This window comes from Pagrus major, chromosome 5 (genome assembly GCF_040436345.1).
Source record: "Pagrus major chromosome 5, Pma_NU_1.0".
NCBI classification, from domain to species: Eukaryota; Metazoa; Chordata; class Actinopteri; order Spariformes; family Sparidae; genus Pagrus; species Pagrus major.
Window position 1 is genome coordinate 28341027 of NC_133219.1, and position 19985 is coordinate 28361011.

Below are 19985 nucleotides of genomic sequence, written 5' to 3' on the forward strand. Positions count from 1 at the left end.
TGCAAGGACCCCCAGTACCAATGGCTGTCCTAGAGCTGATGGCCTGCAAGTGTGTTAAGACCTGTAAGCTACCAGACTGCTCCTGCCTCACCAACAATCTCAAGTGCATGGAAATGTGCAAACTACAAACATGCACCAATCAGAGAGAGGAACAGGAGGATGAAGTTGAAGATGAAGTTGCCTTGACCCTGGACTATGATGATGATGATTAGGATAAAAATCTACGGATCTGATCTGTCTGCTAAATAAAGACTCTTTGAAAATACCAAACAATTAGCAATTATTGACAATTCTCGCCTGGGCCCATGTTCCACTTTAAGGCCCACAGTCACCCCTCATAGTAGGATAATATGGGAGGATTATACATTTCCTGAATTGTTACAGTACTGTGAGTATTTCAGCGTTTGTTATTTGTGTCAGTGGTATTCCTACATGTCACAATGCTATAAAAAAGTCTACAGTTTAGGCGAAAATTGTGGAAAAATAGTTGTAGTTGACAGTTTGAAGAGCCTGTGTGACCTTTGTATTTTTTAGACAGGCCCAAAACCTGGTTTAAATCAAAGCTATGAATCTACCCTTTAAAATGCTACCAAACATGCCCTCATAAAAGATGAGTAAAGCTCTGAAAAATGAGCATAAAGTAGGATATGCACCCACGCCTGGAGGCCTATTTATTGTAGGGGGCATTTAACTTCATGTGCTGATAACTGTCAAAAAGCTACCACTTAGGATGGGTTATCATACCAAAATATTATCTATGGACATGTACCTTTTCAAAAAATGGTACTAGGTTTTGCCACCTTGAGTGGTACCAAAATCTGGTCTGGCCCATGGACTATAACTGGTGAGAGAGTTAAGATACTCACTGTCCACCGTCCTTCCTGTGAATCCATGTCACAGTACACCTACATACAAACACATACACTCATTTACAAATCTGATCCATTTGGAATTATTAAGTATAATAATTGTGAGCTACAAACAAAACTACTACAGTTGTGTCAGAAGCATCAGTCTGAACATGTTGATAAGTTTTATGGTCTAAAGGCAGAGCTGAGCCCCAGAGAGGGTGAAGTGTACCTGGACAGCAGACGTGGCTCCGATGGGATAGATGGTGTACCCTCCACTGGGTTGTGTCCTGTCATTATTATGAATATCACTGCAGTCCAATGGTAGGACGAGCTGATGGCAGCTGGTCAGTCCTGGAGCCAGGAGGAGGACGACTGACAGCAGCTGGACAGAGGACATGTTGTTATGTTGCTTTATTATAAACACTGTGTACAGTTTAAAACGTGTTTGTTTAAAAAAACAAACAAAAAAAATCTGATTTAATTTAAAACATATGTAGGTTAGCGTTAGGTAGCCAGAGAGGCTAAACACAGACCTACAGTGAAGCGTTCAAAAAAGTTGCTGAACACAGAAATGAGAAAAAAGTTAATTGTAAGAAACTTGAATCACCAAACAATATTTTAAATAATCATACTGAACCTGTTAACATACTGAAATAGCTTCAACATTTAGACAAATAGATTAAAGTTAAAGTTACAAACTTACCTTCATTGTCAGATTTCTGTTGAAGTGAGTTGATCAAAATCCTGATGTCAGTGTGTCTGGATGCATTAATGTCTCTCTTACGTATAATCATAATCATTTCAAGAGTGAAAGTAGTAAAACCTCAGTGTAAAAGATGAGCACTGTAGTCAAAACTTTACTTATATACAAAAGGCTTGCCTCCAAAATACATACAAGTAATACAAGGACAAAAGTGCAGAATGGCCCACTGCACAATAATGTGCTGCCTTACAATTAGGGATCCAATAATGATGCAGCTGGTATCGGTGGGCCTCTTTTTCTGTGACAGCACGTACAGCTGGCTAATCAAGTGTGTTTGACCCTTATTTCTACCTTTAAAAACCTATGAGGGTCTGGGCCCGCATGAGTACTTTGCTGTCTGTGTCACTGTCGGCGGCCAAGCCTTAGCACATGTCTCCACCTACTGGTCAAAAGTCCAAACTACTGCCTCAGTCACAAAAGCACAATCAGGATCTGGTTTATTGCCAGCAGAATTGCCCAGAATGTAAATCTGTCACTGTCTGCTCCCCACAAAAACACAGCAGCTGCAGCCACACGCCCACGTGTCTGAGTGTACGTCATTGAGTAGTAGTTTGAGTAAGAATGTAATTAATTCTATTTCTAAAAAGTCATAATGTTTTATGTTAAAATGACCTGGAATTTCAAGATTATATGGTGCCTTTAAACGAATACAAACACGAAGTGTTCCTGACCGAAGGATTAGAAGAAGAGCTTGTATTTGTCTCTTTTTTGAGGTTTTTGTGCTGGCAACAACACAGAGTGTTTTATTTTGAAAATTAACCGGATGTCATGTTGTTGTTTCGTGTCTGACTTCCTGTCTGCTCTGTGCTGAATTCTGCTGAATTGCTGCGTCGTGCTCCGGCATCCGCCAGAATAGAAGTCCTGCGTATCTGCTCCGCAGGGCTGCGGACTGCCGGAGCTGGGACGCAGCAGACACGCAGCGCAGCGGACCTGGTGGAAGTTAACACATAGACTAGAGTGAAACCGATCAGCTACACGTATCTGGTGAAATCGAGGGGTAAGACTCATCATGTTTTTTAGTTACCTTAAAATGAGCCTTTTTTATCGTCAGAGGGAGCAAGTCCTCGAGTTTGCCTTGTTTCATCACCGTTTTTTCTACAGCAGCCCAGAGCAGACAAAACAAACACTGGACCTACATAAGAACTGCTGTGTTTGAAGAAGTTTTAGCGGCCACTGTAGGAAGGGATGGGGGAGACGAGGGGTATTCCATTGGTTGCGACCTGCAACCTCACTGCTAGATGCCACTAAATCCTAATCTCTGGTCCTTTAATGTTGACAGTTTATATAAGTAAATTATTCCTTTTTGGCATTCATTTTTAAAGAGGTTCAACAGAGAGATTTTTGTTTTAGAACAGCAATTTACATTTCAAATGGAAGTGGTCAAGCAAGAGGTGAGCAAACTTATACACAAGGGATGTTGTGTATATAAAAAAAACATATTCTTTTGCAAAAACACCCCATTAAAGGAAGATAAAAACACTCAAAATTGGTCAAAAGAGACTGACTTATGGAAAAGTCCTCTTCACTTATTTGAATTGTACAAAAGGAACAGTGGTGTTCAGCTGCAGGTCAGTACATTCAGATACATTCATTAAGTTACATAAATTACATTGTGAGATCATGACATCAAATGGTTTGTCTCTCTCTAAACATACTGCAAACAAATAAAACCACACTTCATCCATGACAAATTCATCCAATATTACCAATCAATACCTCTCATGGTCAATCAAATATTATGTTATATTGTGCAAATTATCTTGTACATTTTGAACACAAGACAAGTGGTCATTCTCCATGTTCTAGACCAATGTTTCTCAACAGGGGGTACCGCTCCCCAGGGGCGTTCAGAGAACATCGGGGGGTACTGGAAGCAATACTTTTGAAAGGGGGGCGTTGAGGTATTCTTGGGGGGCGTTTGCAAGGTTACACCAGAAATTCATGACAAGACGAGTTGAAACTTCTGCTTGCAAGAATGTGGTTTACGAGATTTATAAAGTTTACACCAATACAATGAGACGAGACAGTGCACTGTTTTCATAGCAAAACAACTGCACAACGCAGTGCAACTTCATGCTGCCATGCTGGACATCAGAGTATCATCTATTAAATTTCACCATGATGGCCTACTGTGTCAAGCCTTCCTTAGTATTTACTGTGGAGGAAATTAAGAGTTTCTTACACTTGAAGGCATGAATTTTTCCCGGTGATACACTGTGAATGCTGTGTAATTGCCATGGTTACAAATTAACAGCGTCGATTACACTTCCCCTGAAAGCTACCAGAAACACACGGATGGAACAGTTAATAAAAATGCTTCTTGTTCAGCATTTCTCATTGGCTGGTGTTTGTGATGCCTAATTAAAATTTGAATATCAAATTTCAAACTGTTACATTTAATTAACGTTCATAAATATAATTTATATTCACATGATGTTTTTTGCTCCCTAGGAAACTAATGATAATAATATTCCAACTGTCCAGTTGAATCAAATCTGTTATTTAAGGACATGCTTTTTATTGCTTTCTAATGATACAACAAAGAATAATAACAATATAATATGGCTATAAATACATACAAAAAGCATTATATATAATATCAAGAGTAATAATCATAATAATAATCACAATTATAAACTGATTAAACATTAACATTCAGGGAGGACAGTTAACCTCCATTTTATTTGATGGGGTGTTCTCAGGCACCTGGATAATGGATAGGAAGGAGCTGGCCCAAAAAAGGTTAAGAACCACTGCTCTGGACTCTGGAATAACATGGTACATGGTTGTAGCCACACTTACACCACACACACACATGCACGCACACACACACTCACTACTTCACTTTTGGGGACTTTGCAGACTAACCCGAACCTTTACCCTAACTTTAAATTCTGACCCACAAATTAGAGGTTTCCTAATTGAGGACACAGCTTTTGTCCCCAATTACACCAGTCGTCCCCAGTGAACTGGTCTTGAGTCTGGTGTGTGCCCTCAAAAGTGGCATAAGTCAGACACACACCCCACACACTCACACACACACAGCATAAAGGTAGGCAGTTTTAGTCAATACACAAACTAGGGTAGTGCAAGTTGAATTCACAAGGAAAAGGTTATGGCCTCTGTCTCATTAACTGCATTTTGTTCATGAAACATGCTTTTTAAAATATCAATATCAAAATCCCATGTAAGTATGACAATTTCTGCTGGAACAATTTCTTGGTTAATAACAGTAACAGTCTTTCAGTTATAGTCAAGCACAGTGGAGTATCTGTGTGCAGCTTCCTGGGTTCTTCTCATCACAGTGATGTCCAGCCGTCCATCTGAATGTCCTGTATGTGGAGCGAAGGTAAACATGTCCAGGGTTCTATGCTATGGTGAGTGCAACACCAGTGACGGCTCTTGTTTTGGTTTGGAAGTCCATTCATTTTGGCAGTGTGTGTAATACGAGACATGTTATTCATGTCCAACTATTCCTTTAACTGGTGATCCGCTTCCAGTCTCTACACCAAGTTATTTTCAACATGTTTGAACTATTCCTTTGAGTTGTCACCGTATAAAATCAGTTTCATTTCTACAGATGACAAGACAGTTGTGATAGTGCATGTTAGCAATAAAGGGCCAAAGTATATATGTACAACCCTGATCCATGAAGCAGATCTGGGATTGAAGTCAAACTGATGACTTTAGCACAGTGTTACTGAGACGTCCATGTGTTCGGTTACAGGGCTGTAACAGAACATGAAGTGTCCTCTCACTGGTCCAGCTTTGCTACTGGTCTCTCCCGGCTAATGTCAAACATGTTATGTCGCCGCTGTTTTTTACGGTTCATTTTGGACAGATCCTTGTCAAACACCTCTCCAGAGCGCAGAGCAGACACCAAGTCATCAAACTCACCACCCTCCCCTTCTTCATTAGCTTTCCTCGCCTTCTGCTCTCTCTCTTTCTTCAGCTGGAGAAGAAGCGGGATGTCAGTTAGGTATATACCAGTTCAAATATATAATGTATCCTATTGAATGAATGATTTTCATCTGTCTCTTATCTGAGCTGATAATATGGTCCAACCTGTGCTTCCATGAGTGCCCGTCTCTCCTCCTCCTCCTTGCGTCTGGCCATGTTCTCGTTGTCCTGTTTGGCCTCGTAAAAAGCTGTGAGGAAACTGTCGAAGATCCCAAAGAACTCATCTGGCTGCAGCTTGGACAGGTCTTCTCCAAAGTGTCTCAGTGCCTTTTCAAGCTTCAACAAGATACTAAAGATGGTTATCATGTCATGTCCTTTTGTCTTTTTAGTTAAGGCTTTAAATAAACTTCCTGTACAATGTTGAAGCTTCCTTAAAAGAACAGCACATTTAATGAATTCAGTGTTAGTGACAAAAAGGGTGAAGCACAGTGCTCCCGTGACACAAAGATTTGGTCTGGTCTACAAGCTGGAGGACTGTTATAATAGTGTTTTTGAAGGCAGAGGCTGAAATTGGGAGTGGGAGCATGATTGTGAGTCCGAGTGAGTTGCCCACTCACCACTTGTTTGGCCTCAGTGAGTGACTCCTCTACTTCAGAGAAGCTGAAGGAGGCCACAGTGATGAACTGACCGACCACAGAGACAAACTTATCTTCAGGACCACGAGAGGACTGAGCCTGCTGGTACTGCAGCTCCTGCACATAGACAAACACAATTCAGACTGACTGACAGGCCATTGGATGAATCATACTTTCACTGAGCTCACTCACCGCCTCAATACTCTTTAGGCCAGATCTCAGATTACCAATGTCCTTCTCCAACTCTGTCATACTGGAGAGCCGATGGAAGAGGCAGAGAGATATGTGACCGTCAGTCATTGGCAGCTGCATTCAACATAATCAATGGAACACCTCTTTTTTGGGACATTTGTGGTTTTAGGTGTAGATTTAACTGGAACAAGTTCTTGATACTTTTGGTACCATCCCAGTGTTGCTGTGCAGTACTTGTATGCTTAATCAAACAGGTAAGATAGTTAAATATCCTTCTAATCTGATAAATGTGAGTAAACCTGGCTCACAACATCATTTCAATAGACTTCATTCTGCATGTGTTACTTCAACAGCCATAGCCACATGAGAACAACATGTTTTTGCTCTTACTTGATTTTAGCAGCTTCTGGCACATTCTGTAGCTCTTCACTGAACGTTGCCACCTTTGGGTACTTATTCTCCAGTACAGTGATCATGTAGTGGAGCAGAGTGATGTTCCTACAAACACATTTAACAATCAGTCATGTATCATTTCTCAGAAGTGTTGAGCAGAGAACTAAACTTACAGTTAGGCTTTCACATCTGACATTTTGACTGGTCTTAGCAACAAAAGCACAGCTGTTATTCGTAATATCAAGTAAGAAAAGAAGTCATTACAGTGAGCCAGCATGGACAATACAGGAACCTTAAACTGAATTCCTACTCCTGTGAAAAGGCCTGTAATGTGGAAAAGGTTGTTATGAAGTGTACTTGTCAATGCTTGACTTGGTGTCAGCTATCTTGTTGAGACTGGACATTTTAAAGCCGTAGGCGTTTCCTCGTTGTCCTTTGTTCATGAAGTTCCCAAAGGCCAGAACCACCTCTAGGAGCTGACGCAGAGCCCGGCTCTGTACCACCTCTCTGGATGCAAGACTAAGAGCTGAAACCACAGAGACGAGGAGGGAATGGCAAATATGTTCACAGACAGCACTCAAATCCATACTGTAATATATATTATCTTATATCTTCATACATAACAGAATATTCATCCTTATAACAACCCTGATCCCTAAAAAGTTGGGGCGCCATAAAATGTAAATAAAAACAGAGTGCAATCATTTACTGTTTACTGACAACAGTTTCCTGAAGTGTTTCTGAGCCCATGTTCTAATATTCTTTATACAATCATTTGTTTGACAAAGTAGTGAATGTCACTTCATCCTTGCTTTCAATCATGATCCTATCACTCATGAACCTGTTTACGTGTGCAATGTTCCAAACAGGTGTTTTGAAGCATTCAACAATTTTCAGTCTTTTGTTGCCTCTGTCCCAACTTGTTAGAAACATAGTGCTGCATCACGTTCAGAATAAGCAGATATTCTAAAAAAAATATTGATATTAATGAGGTCAAACATTTAATTTAACGTCTTTGGACAGTTTTCAACGTCAGTATATGTCTGAAGGATTAGCAAGGATTTGCAAATCATCACATTCTGTTTTCATTATGTTTCACACAGCAGCACAACTTTTTGGGAATCATGGTTTTAGTAATATTTACGTTTGGTTATGTAAACATTTACTTTCATCCATTTGCTCAATGTGAACTGATGACCCTTTGAGATAGAAGAGAGTACCTTTGATTTTGGGTTTGACCTCAGCCACTCTTTCAGCAAACTTCTTCTTGAAGAAGAGAGACTGGAGTCTCTGCTGATAGTGGTTAATGCTGGAGAGGAAGAATGAAAACACACAGAGAGAAACTTAACAACATGTAGGTTTGTAGTGTGAGAGTGAAACGGTCAGTTCCTGAAGGTTACATACATGATCAGATGTAGTTCTCTCTAATCTCATGTCAGAAAGGTGTTAGACCATCTGTCAATCAGTTCTGATGGAACAAATTAGCAGCTTAATAATCCTGTGCTGTCTAATAGTAGTACAACGAAAACTGACCACACCCATCTGTCCCAGCTGTAAAGTTCAGTGTGATCACAGGTTTACCAGACTTTAACACTCAAGGTAGTGCATTTCTATTATACTGAGGAGTATCACACTGAGTATGTGTACAGCCTCTCTTATGTTGTCTTACTTTGATGAGCTGCCATGTTAAGATATATCCAGGCTTTGTGTGTGTTCAGTTGTGTTGCGGTGTGTGTGGTGGTTTTGATGTGTACCTGCTCATCTCATACAGGAAGCGATCTGCTTTGGCCATTCGATCCAGCTCATGCTTGTGTTCTTCTAAGAGCTCGATGTCACCCTTCTCAGGAACAAACTTCAGAAGCTTCACACACACACACACACGCACACGCACGTACGCACACACACACACACACACACACACACACACACACACACACACACACACACACACTTTGTTTTAGCTTTTGTGTTGCTACTTTGTATTTTTTTAACTTTGCACTACTTGGTTTTTGGATTATATCATTTTTGGATTTTCGGCTGTTTATTAAAGCTCGTTTCTTGTTCTCAATCCTGCCTGCCTCCTGTGGGTCCTCACCTTTTTGCCACACCCTGACAGTTTAAGCCAAAAGAAACAAGCCTCGTAGTTTGTGAACAGATCCAGTATTATTCCAAAAGACATAAGCTGCTTAAATCATTCGATCAATCAATCAAGGTAATTACATGAATATAGTGTGATATAGTGCATCAGTGTGAAAGCCAGTCACTTAACATTGTCTACTAGGAAAAGGCAATGTTTGTCCTCCCACTTTACAGTACAAAGTTAAAGTGGTTTGGGACAAGGAGCATGTCCACTGTGTTCTCAGATTGTGTTGTGTGTGTCTTTGTCACCTGCTCCAGCATGTCTTTAGGTAAGTCTTCCTGTTCATCCATGGTCAGGATGGCATGGCGGATCTCCTCATTGGTCAGCTTTAGCCTGTAACACACATTTCCATATCACACGTTTTTTTCTAAGACAATGCGTCACATGGGCCCTGCTATCATTTTTCCCTCGATGAAAATGTCATTTTGTCAAGGCTGTTTCAAAATGTTTATGAGTACAGTTTACTCAGAGTACATTTTGACTTTTATCTTTTTTTTGCCTTTCATGGCTTGGAAACAGAGAGAGAGGGGGGCTGCAGGTTGGACTTGAACCCTGGGCTGCTGCAGTGAGGACACAGCCTCTGATGTCGCTCTCTCCGATCATTACTGTGTTTTCTTTGAGAGTGATATATCTGTGTACAAAAATGTTCAAACTGAGGTCATCTCAAAGCGCTACATCACTGAAAACACCAGTGACATATTCATTGAGGCTTTCTCCTTCACACTTCCCCTCTCCAGGTTCTCTGTCAATGACCTTGTAGATCACATCAGTTCTAAAGTTACAAATGTTATTGATGCCATTGCAGCCACTAAAGTGAAGGTGGCCTCTGGTAAGAAAAAATCTCCTTGGAGAAATGCCACGGTGGTCAAAATGGGAAAAAAGGAATGTGGAAAAACAAATCTCCAGGTTCATTTTGACATTTATAAAGATAGACTTTACATTTTTAATTTAGAACTGAAAAAGTCAAGGCAGTCCTTCTTCTCAGACATTATCACCAAAAACAATAATAATGCACATGCCCTGTTTGCTACTGTCGACAGGCTAACAAACCCTCTTGTGCCAGTAGCCTCTGCAAATACATTACAGGCCATTGTAAATAGATGTTCATCCTTCTTCACTGTCAAAATTCAGAAAATTAGAAAAGCAGTCAGTGCCACTGTACCAGGTACAGGAGGTGTGTTATCCATGTGTCCACCTAAAACCAACTCTAATACCATGACACAGTTTGATCCAATCAATAAAAAAACCTGCAAGAGATAATACAACATTTTAAATCTACCTCCTGCTGCCTTGATATTTTACCAGCAGGGTTCTTCAAAAAAGTTTCAGACTGTATGACTTCAGATCTGCTACAGATTGTCAACATGTCTCTTCTCTATAGCATTTTGCCCCAAGCCATGAAAACTGCAGTTATTAAACCACTCCTGAAGAAGAACAATCTAGACACATCAGTAATGAATAATTATAGGCCCATATCAAACCTCCCAATTTTAGTAAAATCATTGAAAAAGCTGTTTTTCAACAGCTGAACATTTACTTAATAATAAATGGCTGTTTTGGTGTCTTCCAATTGGGATTTTGACCACATCACAGCACCGAGACCGCTCGTCAAGGTCCTCATGACATTCATTTAAACACAGACAGTGGCAAAATTTCAGTCTTAGTATTACTGGATCTCAGTGCTGCGTTTGACACGGTCAACCACAATATACAACTTGACCGACTGGAAAACTGGGTGGGACTCCCCCTGGTACAGCATCTAAATGATAGAGACTACTTTGTGTCTATACGTAATTACACATCTGAGCGGATGAAAATGACAAGTGGAGTACCCCAGGGCTCCATTCTGGGGCCTCTACTATTCAACATTTACATACTCCCTCTAGCTCAGATAATGGAAAACAACCAAATAAGTTACCATAGTTATGCAGATGACACACAAATTTACATAATCATATCACCAGGGGACTATGATCCCATACAAACGCTGAGTAGATGTGTTGAACAAATCAATGATTGGATGTGTCAGAGTTTTCATCAGTTAAACAAAGATAAGACTGAAATAATTGTTTTTGGAGCCAAGGAAGAACGACTAACAGTCTCTGCTCAGCTTCAATCTGTAATGTTGAAAACTACAAACCAAGCCAGAAACCTCGGTGTAATCATGGACTCAGACCTGAATTTCAGCAGCCACACTAGACAATTACAAAGTCAGTCTACTGTCACCTTAAGAATATATCCAGGATAAAAGGACTTATGTCTCGGCAGGATTTGGAAAAACTTGTCCATGCATTTATCTTCAGTAGACTCGACTACTGTAACGGTGTCTTTACAGGACTCTCTAAAAAATCCACCAGACAGCTGCAGCTGATTCAGAACGCTGCTGCTCGAGTCCTAACAAGAACCAAAAAAGTAGATCACATCGCTCCAGTTCTCAGATCTTTACACTTAACCTAAAATTCTGCTGTTGGTTTATAAAGCACTGAATGGTTTCTGATCTGCTGCCACGTTATGAACCATCCAGACCTCTGAGGTGGTCAGGTACAGGTCTGCTTTCAGTCCCTAGAGTCAAAACTAAACATGGAGAAGCAGCAGACTGTCACTGAAGCAATTTCAAGGCTTTGAACTGCATTGTGACTTTTATTCTTTAGTCTTGTATCTTTTAAACCTTTTCTATTTTAGCTTATTTTCCTATTTCTTAACTTGTTTTAATGTCTTGTTTCTTTATGTCTTCCTACTTGTTTTAATGTATTTTAATGTAATTATGCCCCTGTAAAGCACTTTGAGTTGCCTTGTGCCTGAATTGTGCTGTACATACAAACTTGCCTTGCCTATACATGGGACGTGCGGTCTACCAACTGAGATGGTGCCCTTGTATGAGTGCCCTTGTATGAGTACTTTTAATTTTACTTGAAAAAAAGTTACTTTAGTATTATTGTAAATCTATCCACATAACTCCCACTTCCCTGTCATAATGTGTAGAAAAAGTCCACATTCCATGTGGAGATGAACAACATAACCAGCAGAGATAATGCATGACTTCCTACAGTGGTCATAATCTTCACACACACTGACCGTGAGAGCAGAATGTTACAGTTCTGTGCTCGCCGACCATCAATCACTGACAGCTCTTTGACTTTCTTGGCAAAAGTATGGTCATCGTCAGCATTCTTCTGTTAATACACAGAAAAGTGTTACAAAGCAACAAAATACAGAACAGTATAACAGGACTCTGCAGTGCCATGATTGAGAACTTGGCATTAAAATCAGTATCATTATCTCGAGATGAATGTTCATGAGGAGACTAAGATCATTAATTCATGAAATGCATGTTCATGTTTATCACTAAGAAGTGGGAAGATACAGTATAACTTGAGAAAAGCATATAAAAAAACATCAGCAACCACAACTACTCTCGGCTTTTTTAGCGAACCTTCTCGTGTCACAGTGCATTTGTATTTTAAGTGGAGAAGAAGTTTTAAAAAATTAATTTGTCCATTTGACTGAGCAATATCATTACCTATGACACACAGAATGAATGAACATAAAAAAGAGGCAAAAGAGTTAATGTGAGTGTTGCTGAAAGTGACAGGGATGTGATATGCTCAGTGTCAGTGTGTCAAATGGTACTTGTGGCTTCTGGTAGGCTGAGAAGGTCTGCTGGAACTCTTCTAGATCCATAACTTTAAACACCTTCAGATCATCGATCTCTTTCCATATGGTTCCTTCTATCTTGTTCTGAAATAAACAATAAGGCAGTTTGTCAACAGAATCTGTCTCAAAGGTCCAAGTAAGTCAAGTCAAATATTTATATAGTCCAAAAGCACAAGTTGCCTCAGGAGGCTTTACAATCTGTACAGCATGAGACACCCTCTGTAGACCCACTTCCACAGGTTGCACCTCACACTTGTTCATTCCCTAAGGTTATTGTCAGCTGCTGGCTGGCATTCAACTCTTTTAAAAGCAGTTTCTAAAGACAGGCTGTGTGCATTTCTCTGTGGGTTGACTGTTTTAATACTTTAAAGTATTCATGTAGCACCCAGGCCTACCTTACAATAAAAAAAAGACAGGAAATCTCACTATCTACTGTTAGGACCATACTGCGCTAGTACAAATAATCAGTTCAAATAATTTCACTGCGAACTGGGAAGAATTCCACTGTACATTGTAGGCAGTAATTTAAAGTGTTACCAAAAGGTCTGTTCTGCTCTGCTCACGTGATGGCTGGATAGCATTGCGGCGACTTTCATTTACAAACTAACATTGAAAAATGACAGGATGTTCAGACAACGGCTGTATTTTACAACATTCTAATGTTTTCACAGTAAACACTAATTTGTAGCTCCAACAGCAGCCCTGTGTAATAGTGTAATAGCAGCAGTAGTGACAGTAATAATAGCAGCAGTAAGTTTAGGACAGATACACCTGTCAGAAATGAGTGTACCTCAGGAAGTTTGCTCCAGTTGAATGACTTCAGTGGGTTTGCTGGTCGAGGAATGTTCTTCTTCGGGGCAGCTCCTGGTGGAGCTCCTGGAGGAGGAGGTGGGGCAAATGGAGCGCTGCCAAAAGCTGGTGGGGCTCCCGGGGGAGGTGGTGGTGGTGGTGGTGGAGGGGGAGGAATAGGAGAAGGGATAGATGGGGCAGGAGGAACTAAACCACTAGAAGTAACAGGGGGTCCGCCTGGAACACTGGAGGTCTAATGACAGATGAGCATGATATGAGCAATCAGTGTGATGCTGGGATCTTATATTAGATATCACGATATTATACAAATATAGATTGTTTATATTGTTACTGTGTAAGTAACTGATGCATGACATTTGTGTCTCACACATTAATATATGCTGGGTTAGTGAACATACGCTGCTGAGCTGCTGCAGCCGAGCAGACAGATCTGCCACTTGGAGTTTTGCTTGCTTGTGGTCGTTGCTCTCTCGCTCCAGCTTGTCTTTCATCTTGTTCAGCATCTCCATCATGTCGTCTTTCTCCTTATTCTTTGCCTCACACTCCCTCTCTTTTTTGTCAAAACGTTGCTGTAAGTTCTGATGTTCTGGAGAGAAGAGAAGGTGGGAGGAGGTAGTAGAGTTGTTGATGGCAGAGCTGCTTGGATAGATGATGAGTGAAGGAGAAGAGCCAAAGACAACAGAACACATCTTGACTTTTTTACTGTGATTTTGGTTCTGAGTTGCTTGCTGGACCCTGGTGTACCCACTTGTAAGTTTTAGTTTCAATTACATAATTAAATTAGCAAAGCACTTAATCATTTATTTAAAGCTGATTAAGTCAACAAAATGTAGTTAAAAACTGTTTTTGGGTGAATGCATTCAAACAAAAAGATGTGTATAATTGTAATTGTTTTGATGATTCTTTTGCATGTTACAGTTACAGCTGCCACAATTGTCCCCTCCCACTTTACACTTTTATCCCACTACATTTATTTTAAAGCTTTAGTTAGTTTAGTTAGCGTTAGCCCTACTGGTTACTTGACTTACTTTATTTATATTTTATATCAATAATCTAAAGTTGTAGCTAGGTTATATTATTATAGGCTAAGCTACCCAGCAGTACATGCAGTTATTAAAATCAGTTCATCCTTTACCTGCTGCAGCCCTAAAGATATGAACACATTAATGCATCAATAGTTATAATTAGAGAATATTCTATACGTATATTATTCTGAAATGGACCATTTGTTTATTCAGCCGTGAAAACGAAGACCGTGTGTTTAGTTAGTGTGTTTAAGCACATGAAATCAGTCAATGAAGATCTTTCTGTTCTGATTAAAATGTTTTTCTCTGACACACCCCAGTAGTTTAGTTGGTAGAGCGACCCATATACAGACACCCTGCAGAGGCCCAGGGTCGGTGGTCTCTTGCTGCGTGTCATCACCCTGCCTCCTGTCATCTCTCAAGCGAAACATTTCTCCCCCAACCGACTTGTTTTACAGTTTCATCACAGGTTTTTTAGCCTCCGCTTTCATAGTACATAAACAAAATGGCGGGGACTTCCGGTTCAAGAGCTTTCTCTATTTGAGCTAAGTACTACACGGAAAATGTTCCTCATTGCACGTTAGGGGATGAATAGGCAGTGTAGTAACAGATTCTTGCTTTGTGTGCAGCACAGCCAGGTTTAGACAGTTTAATAGGAGTTTAGAGTGCGCAGCGGCTCTCGAGATCTGTCTGTGCTCTTTGTGTCTGTGGACGCACGCTGACAAAAAGCAGGACAAAATTCTCTAGTTGATTCAACAGCCCTGCAGCCACCTGATGAATGTGGGGGGCTGGGAGACCTGTTGGGATGTCCATTGGATAAGAACAAAGAGATTCACTGTAATGCTAATGATGTGTTCGGCCTCTGTCACCTCCCAAGATACACAGAGGATTTTTGTGAACACACTTTTATAAACTGATCGCATCTCTTTTATCTCTTTTATCATCCGCCACTGTGTGAGGAATTTCTGATAAAAATATCAGAAAGATTATACAGTTAAAATGTGTCACCTGAACGTAAAAGTTCATGTGTCTTGTAACCACCTCAGTGAAATATTCAAACCAAATACTTCAAATACAAATATGATCACGGATCGAGCATATTTAAAGATTATCTACCAAATCATGAGGTCATCAATATTATGCTTCAGCTTTTTGTTTTTCAACAGTACTGCATGGAAGTGAAAGTAATATGGCCGGGGAACTAATGATTTAACAACAACGGGACAAACTATTATAGTACAAGAGGTGGAGGGGGCTTTTTTTTCCTTGTTATTGTAGTTATAAACAGTGCATCTGGAAAGTATTCACAGCGCTTCACTTTTTCCACATTTTGTTATGTTACAGCCTTATTCCAAAATGGATTCAATTAATTTTTTTCCACAAAATTCTACACACAATACCCCATAATGACAACGTGAAAGAAGTTTGTTTGAAATTTTTGCAACTTTATTAAAAATAAAGAACAAAAATATACTATGTACATAAGTATTCACAGCCTTTGCTCAATACTTTGTTGAAGCACCTTTGGCACCAATTACAGCCTCAAGTCTTTTTGAGTATGATGCTACAAGCTTGGCACACCTATCTTTGGGCAGTTTCTCCCATTCTTCTCTGCAGGACCTCTCAAGCTCCATCAGGTTGGATGGGGAGCGTCGGTGCACAGCCATTTTCAGATCTCTCTAGAGATGGAGAGATTCAAGTCTGGGTTCAAGTCTGGGCTCTGGCTGGGCCACTCAAGGATATTCACAGAGTTGTCCTGTAGCCACTTCTTTCTTATCTTGGCTGTGTGCTTTGGGTCGTTGTCCTGTTGGAAGATGAACCTTCGCCCCAGTCTGAGGTCCAGAGCGCTCTGGAGCAGGTTTTCATCAAGGATGTCTCTGTACATTGCTGCATTCATCTTTCCCTCGATCCTGACTAGTCTCCCAGTTCCTGCCACTGAAAAACATCCCCACAGCATGATGCTGCCACCACCATGCTTCACTGTAGGGATGGTATTGGCCAGGTGATGAGCGGTGCCTGGTTTCCTCCAGACATGACGCCTGGCATTCAGGCCAAAGAGTTCAAGCTTTGTTTCATCAGACCAGAGAATTTTGATTCTCATGGTCTGAGAGTCCTTCAGGTGCCTTTTGGCAAACTCCAAGTGGGCTGTCATGTGCCTTTACTGAGGAGTGGCTTCCGTCTGGCCACTCTACCATACAGGCCTGATTGGTGGAGTGCTGCAGAGATGGTTGTCCTTCTGGAAGGTTCTCCTCTCTCCACAGAGAGACGCTGGAGCTCTGTCAGAGTGACCATCGGGTTCTTGGTCACCTCCCTGTCTAAGGCCCTTCTCCCCCGATTACTCAGTTTGGCTGGGCGGCCAGCTCTAGGAAGAGTCCTGGTGGTTCCAAACTTCTTCCATTTACAGATGATGGAGGCCACTGTGCTCATTGGGACCTTCAATGCTGCAGAAACTTTTCTGTACCCTTCCCCAGATCTGTGCCTCGATGCAATCCTGTCTCGGAGGTCTACAGACAATTCCTTGGACTTCATGGCTTGGTTTGTGCTCTGACATGCACTGTCAACTGTGGATGGACCTTATATAGAGAGGTGTGTGCCTCTCCAAATCATGTCCAATCAACTGAATTTACCACAGGTGGACTCCTATCAAGTTGTAGAAACATCTCAAGGATGATCAGTGGAAACAGGATGCACCTGAGCTCAATTTTGAGTGTCATGGCAAAGGCTGTGAATACTTATGTACATGTGATTTTTTCATTTTTTATTTTTAATAAATTTGCAAAGATTTCAAACAAACTTCTTTCACATTGTCATTATGGGGTATTGGTTGTAGAATGTTGAGGAAAATAATGAATTTAATCAATTTTGCAATAAGGCTGTAACATAACAAAATGTGGAAAAAGCGAAGCGCTGTGAATACTTTCCGGATGCACTGTAAATATAATTTCTCACGCTGTTAGATTAGTGTTAGACCACGCCGTCAGGTGTGTGTGGAAATCCAAGAGCAAACTTTGTTTTACCACAGTGAAACTGTTGTTTTTGTATTTAAACACATATTGAAGCAGAATATTTCGTTAGGTAAAAACATGTTGTGGATTTTGGAAATGATTACATTGATATTTTTTCCATACATTTCAGCTTTTGGAATATTCAACACTATGAAGTTACTTTACATGAAGTCTGCAGATATGTAGTAGCCTACCTAAATCTGTCCGTGGAAAATATTATTCATCAGCAGGTATTTTAGTCATAACAACCTCGAGCTAGCTAAGCATTTCTGTGTTTATATGTGCAGTATTTATTCAGTTTGGGAAATCCCACAATCTCTGAAACATTCAGGGCGGACTCAACAGGGATTAGATATCATCATCGCTTCAACAAAAATTGCTCTAAAGTTGCCTTCAACATTTACGGAAATACAGAAAAAATTAGCAGCTGTTTTTGTCTTTGTTTTGTTTTGCATAGGATCACTTCTGACTCGTGTAATCTGAACACTTCTAATAATTTCAGAGCATTGAAAAGTCCAAAAGTCAAAATATATTGAAAAAAGATTGATGTTATAATTTCCAAAATCCACAACATTTTTTTACCGAACGAAATATTCTGCTTTGTTGGTGTTTGGCCTTCAAAAATAACATTTTCACTGTGGCAAAAAATAAGTTTGCTCTTGGATTTCCACATGACCTTGACGGCATTGTCTAGCAGTAATCCAACAGCATGAGAAATTACATTTATATAACTACAATAACAAACAAGAAAACGGCTCTTACACTATAATAGTTTGTCCCAGTACCACTGCAGACGCTGTTAGCTCAGTCAACCGCTCAGACGAGTGCTGCACACACAGTTTTTTCCTTCTTGTTAAATCAAACCTGTTAAAAGCTGAAGCAAAATATTAATGACCTCATGATATGGTAGCCTAATAATCATTAATATGCTCTGTGTGGGAATCACACTCTCTCACACACGTCGAATACTTTATGACTATGATGCAGTAAGAACAGCTGATTCACGCTGAAGTAATGCTTTAGCCTCCATCATCGCTGCCCCGCCTGGTGGATAGATAAACCACTGCAACTGGTTTCCACACATGGCGCTTAGGGGCGTTACGATTCGGCCCTGCAGGGGATCTCATTCCAGTCACGGACTCTTCCAGGTCAGAATCGGTCTGTCACGGACCCGTCACGGACTGATTAGGCCCCGTCATGGACGAACGGGAAGTTTTAGGAGGCTTCATCTGTAACCTGCAGTGATTCAGCCCAGATGCCAGAGCATGTTGCCATTTTAAGCCTCTAAACCATGGACATGTCAAAATTTGTACTTGTCTAATGACAATATCGAGAGAAGGGGATGGCAGCAGCATGACAACTGGGCGCAGTTCAAAGTGTTTTAACATTTGTAAGTGAAACCACTGGATATTTTTAAGGAGATGTTGCGATATTTTCAAGCTGTGTTAGTGGCAACAACAGAACCAGGTAAGACAAAACTTGATCTTTTCCTAACCCTAACCTACACCTAACCAGACAATAAGCACAGTGAGAAAACTGAATTGAAGAAACAACGTTTCAACCATTGGGCTTCAGCATATCTGTGGTTTTCAGAAACATACCAACTATGCCAACATCTATTCTGGCAATTGGGTTGAGGGATTTTGAGAGAAAACTATTATATTCGAATTGACTCGTCCAGCCAAAATCTACATTTTCACCTTTGGTATAGCACGATACAGAGTTTGAATCCACGTATACTGTAGTGTGTGAATGTTTACCTTTTCTCATTTTATCAGCTTGTTCTTTCCATTGTTTGACCTCATCCTCCTTGACGAGCCTACAGAAACAAACAAACACACACACACACACACACACACACACACACACACACACACACACGCACACGCACACACACCTAATGTTACCCCCACTAGAGATGCAGAAACAATTAGATCAAGTGTTTACATGGTCGTTATCCTGTTGAATGTCTTGTCCGAGGTTTACACCACCCCCTTTCAATGTGACTGAAAATTAATCAAGATTGGACCAGATCTGATCAGTCGCTTCCCACTGAAGTTGTTACATTATATTCTGCTTGTGCTATTATTGTGATTATAACAGGGATATTAGGGTCCATGTAAACACAGCTATTGTGTTACAGTTTTCTTTCTAGCATTTAATCAAAATTAAAAACAAGGGTTGTTGGTTCAAAATGTTTTTACTTCATGTCATTATTTGACTTCATTTCACCAACAGCAAGAGGTAAAGGGTGTAAGATAGGTTTAGAGTTAATTGTTCAAATAAATCAAGAATTTGAGGCATTACTATTAAAACTATAATGATAATTAGTGATCTCATCTGTCATCATTACTAAAAACTGTAGGAATTCGGCCACTAATGCTCATGCCCCAAAGTGAGGAACCCTGGAAACTTACATGCGTACAATGTTTTTAACGTTGAAGTCCTCCAGTGGTGCCACATCTGGGTTTTCACCTTTGTCTGTCTGCAGAACCAGCTGCTGAATGATCCGGTCCAACAACACCCAGTACTGAAGAGCAGCACTGTTCTGCTTATCTGCTGACAGATGGAGATGAGTCAACAGAACAAAGAACTGCTACTGTCCTGGATCGTTTTA

The 19985-nt window shown here is 40.5% G+C and overlaps 1 protein-coding gene and 1 pseudogene across 4 annotated transcripts in view; both read right to left on the reverse strand.

The window, feature by feature from the left end:
* Positions 1–3099: 3099 nt before the first annotated feature.
* Positions 3100–19985, reverse strand: part of LOC140996741 (disheveled-associated activator of morphogenesis 1-like) — a 30863-nt gene continuing 13977 nt past the window's right edge. For 2 of the 4 annotated variants that reach the window (XM_073467220.1, XM_073467221.1), the window contains exons 13-27: positions 19786–19927; positions 19129–19187; positions 13737–13924; positions 13319–13570; positions 12505–12612; positions 11950–12047; positions 9123–9207; positions 8489–8595; positions 7955–8043; positions 7092–7260; positions 6732–6839; positions 6342–6402; positions 6132–6266; positions 5680–5850; positions 3100–5566 (exon numbers count right to left, since the gene is read on the reverse strand). In XM_073467220.1, the coding sequence (XP_073323321.1) occupies positions 5369–5566; positions 5680–5850; positions 6132–6266; positions 6342–6402; positions 6732–6839; positions 7092–7260; positions 7955–8043; positions 8489–8595; positions 9123–9207; positions 11950–12047; positions 12505–12612; positions 13319–13570; positions 13737–13924; positions 19129–19187; positions 19786–19927 (1970 nt within the window). In that variant the 3' untranslated portion in view covers positions 3100–5368. Of the gene's footprint in view, positions 5567–5679; positions 5864–6131; positions 6267–6341; positions 6403–6731; positions 6840–7091; positions 7261–7954; positions 8044–8488; positions 8596–9122; positions 9208–11949; positions 12048–12504; positions 12613–13318; positions 13571–13736; positions 13925–19128; positions 19188–19785; positions 19928–19985 lie in introns of those variants that run through there. The other 2 variants (XM_073467222.1, XM_073467223.1) reach the window with 2 other exon arrangements.
* Positions 15866–16892, reverse strand: LOC140996653 (uncharacterized; annotated as a pseudogene).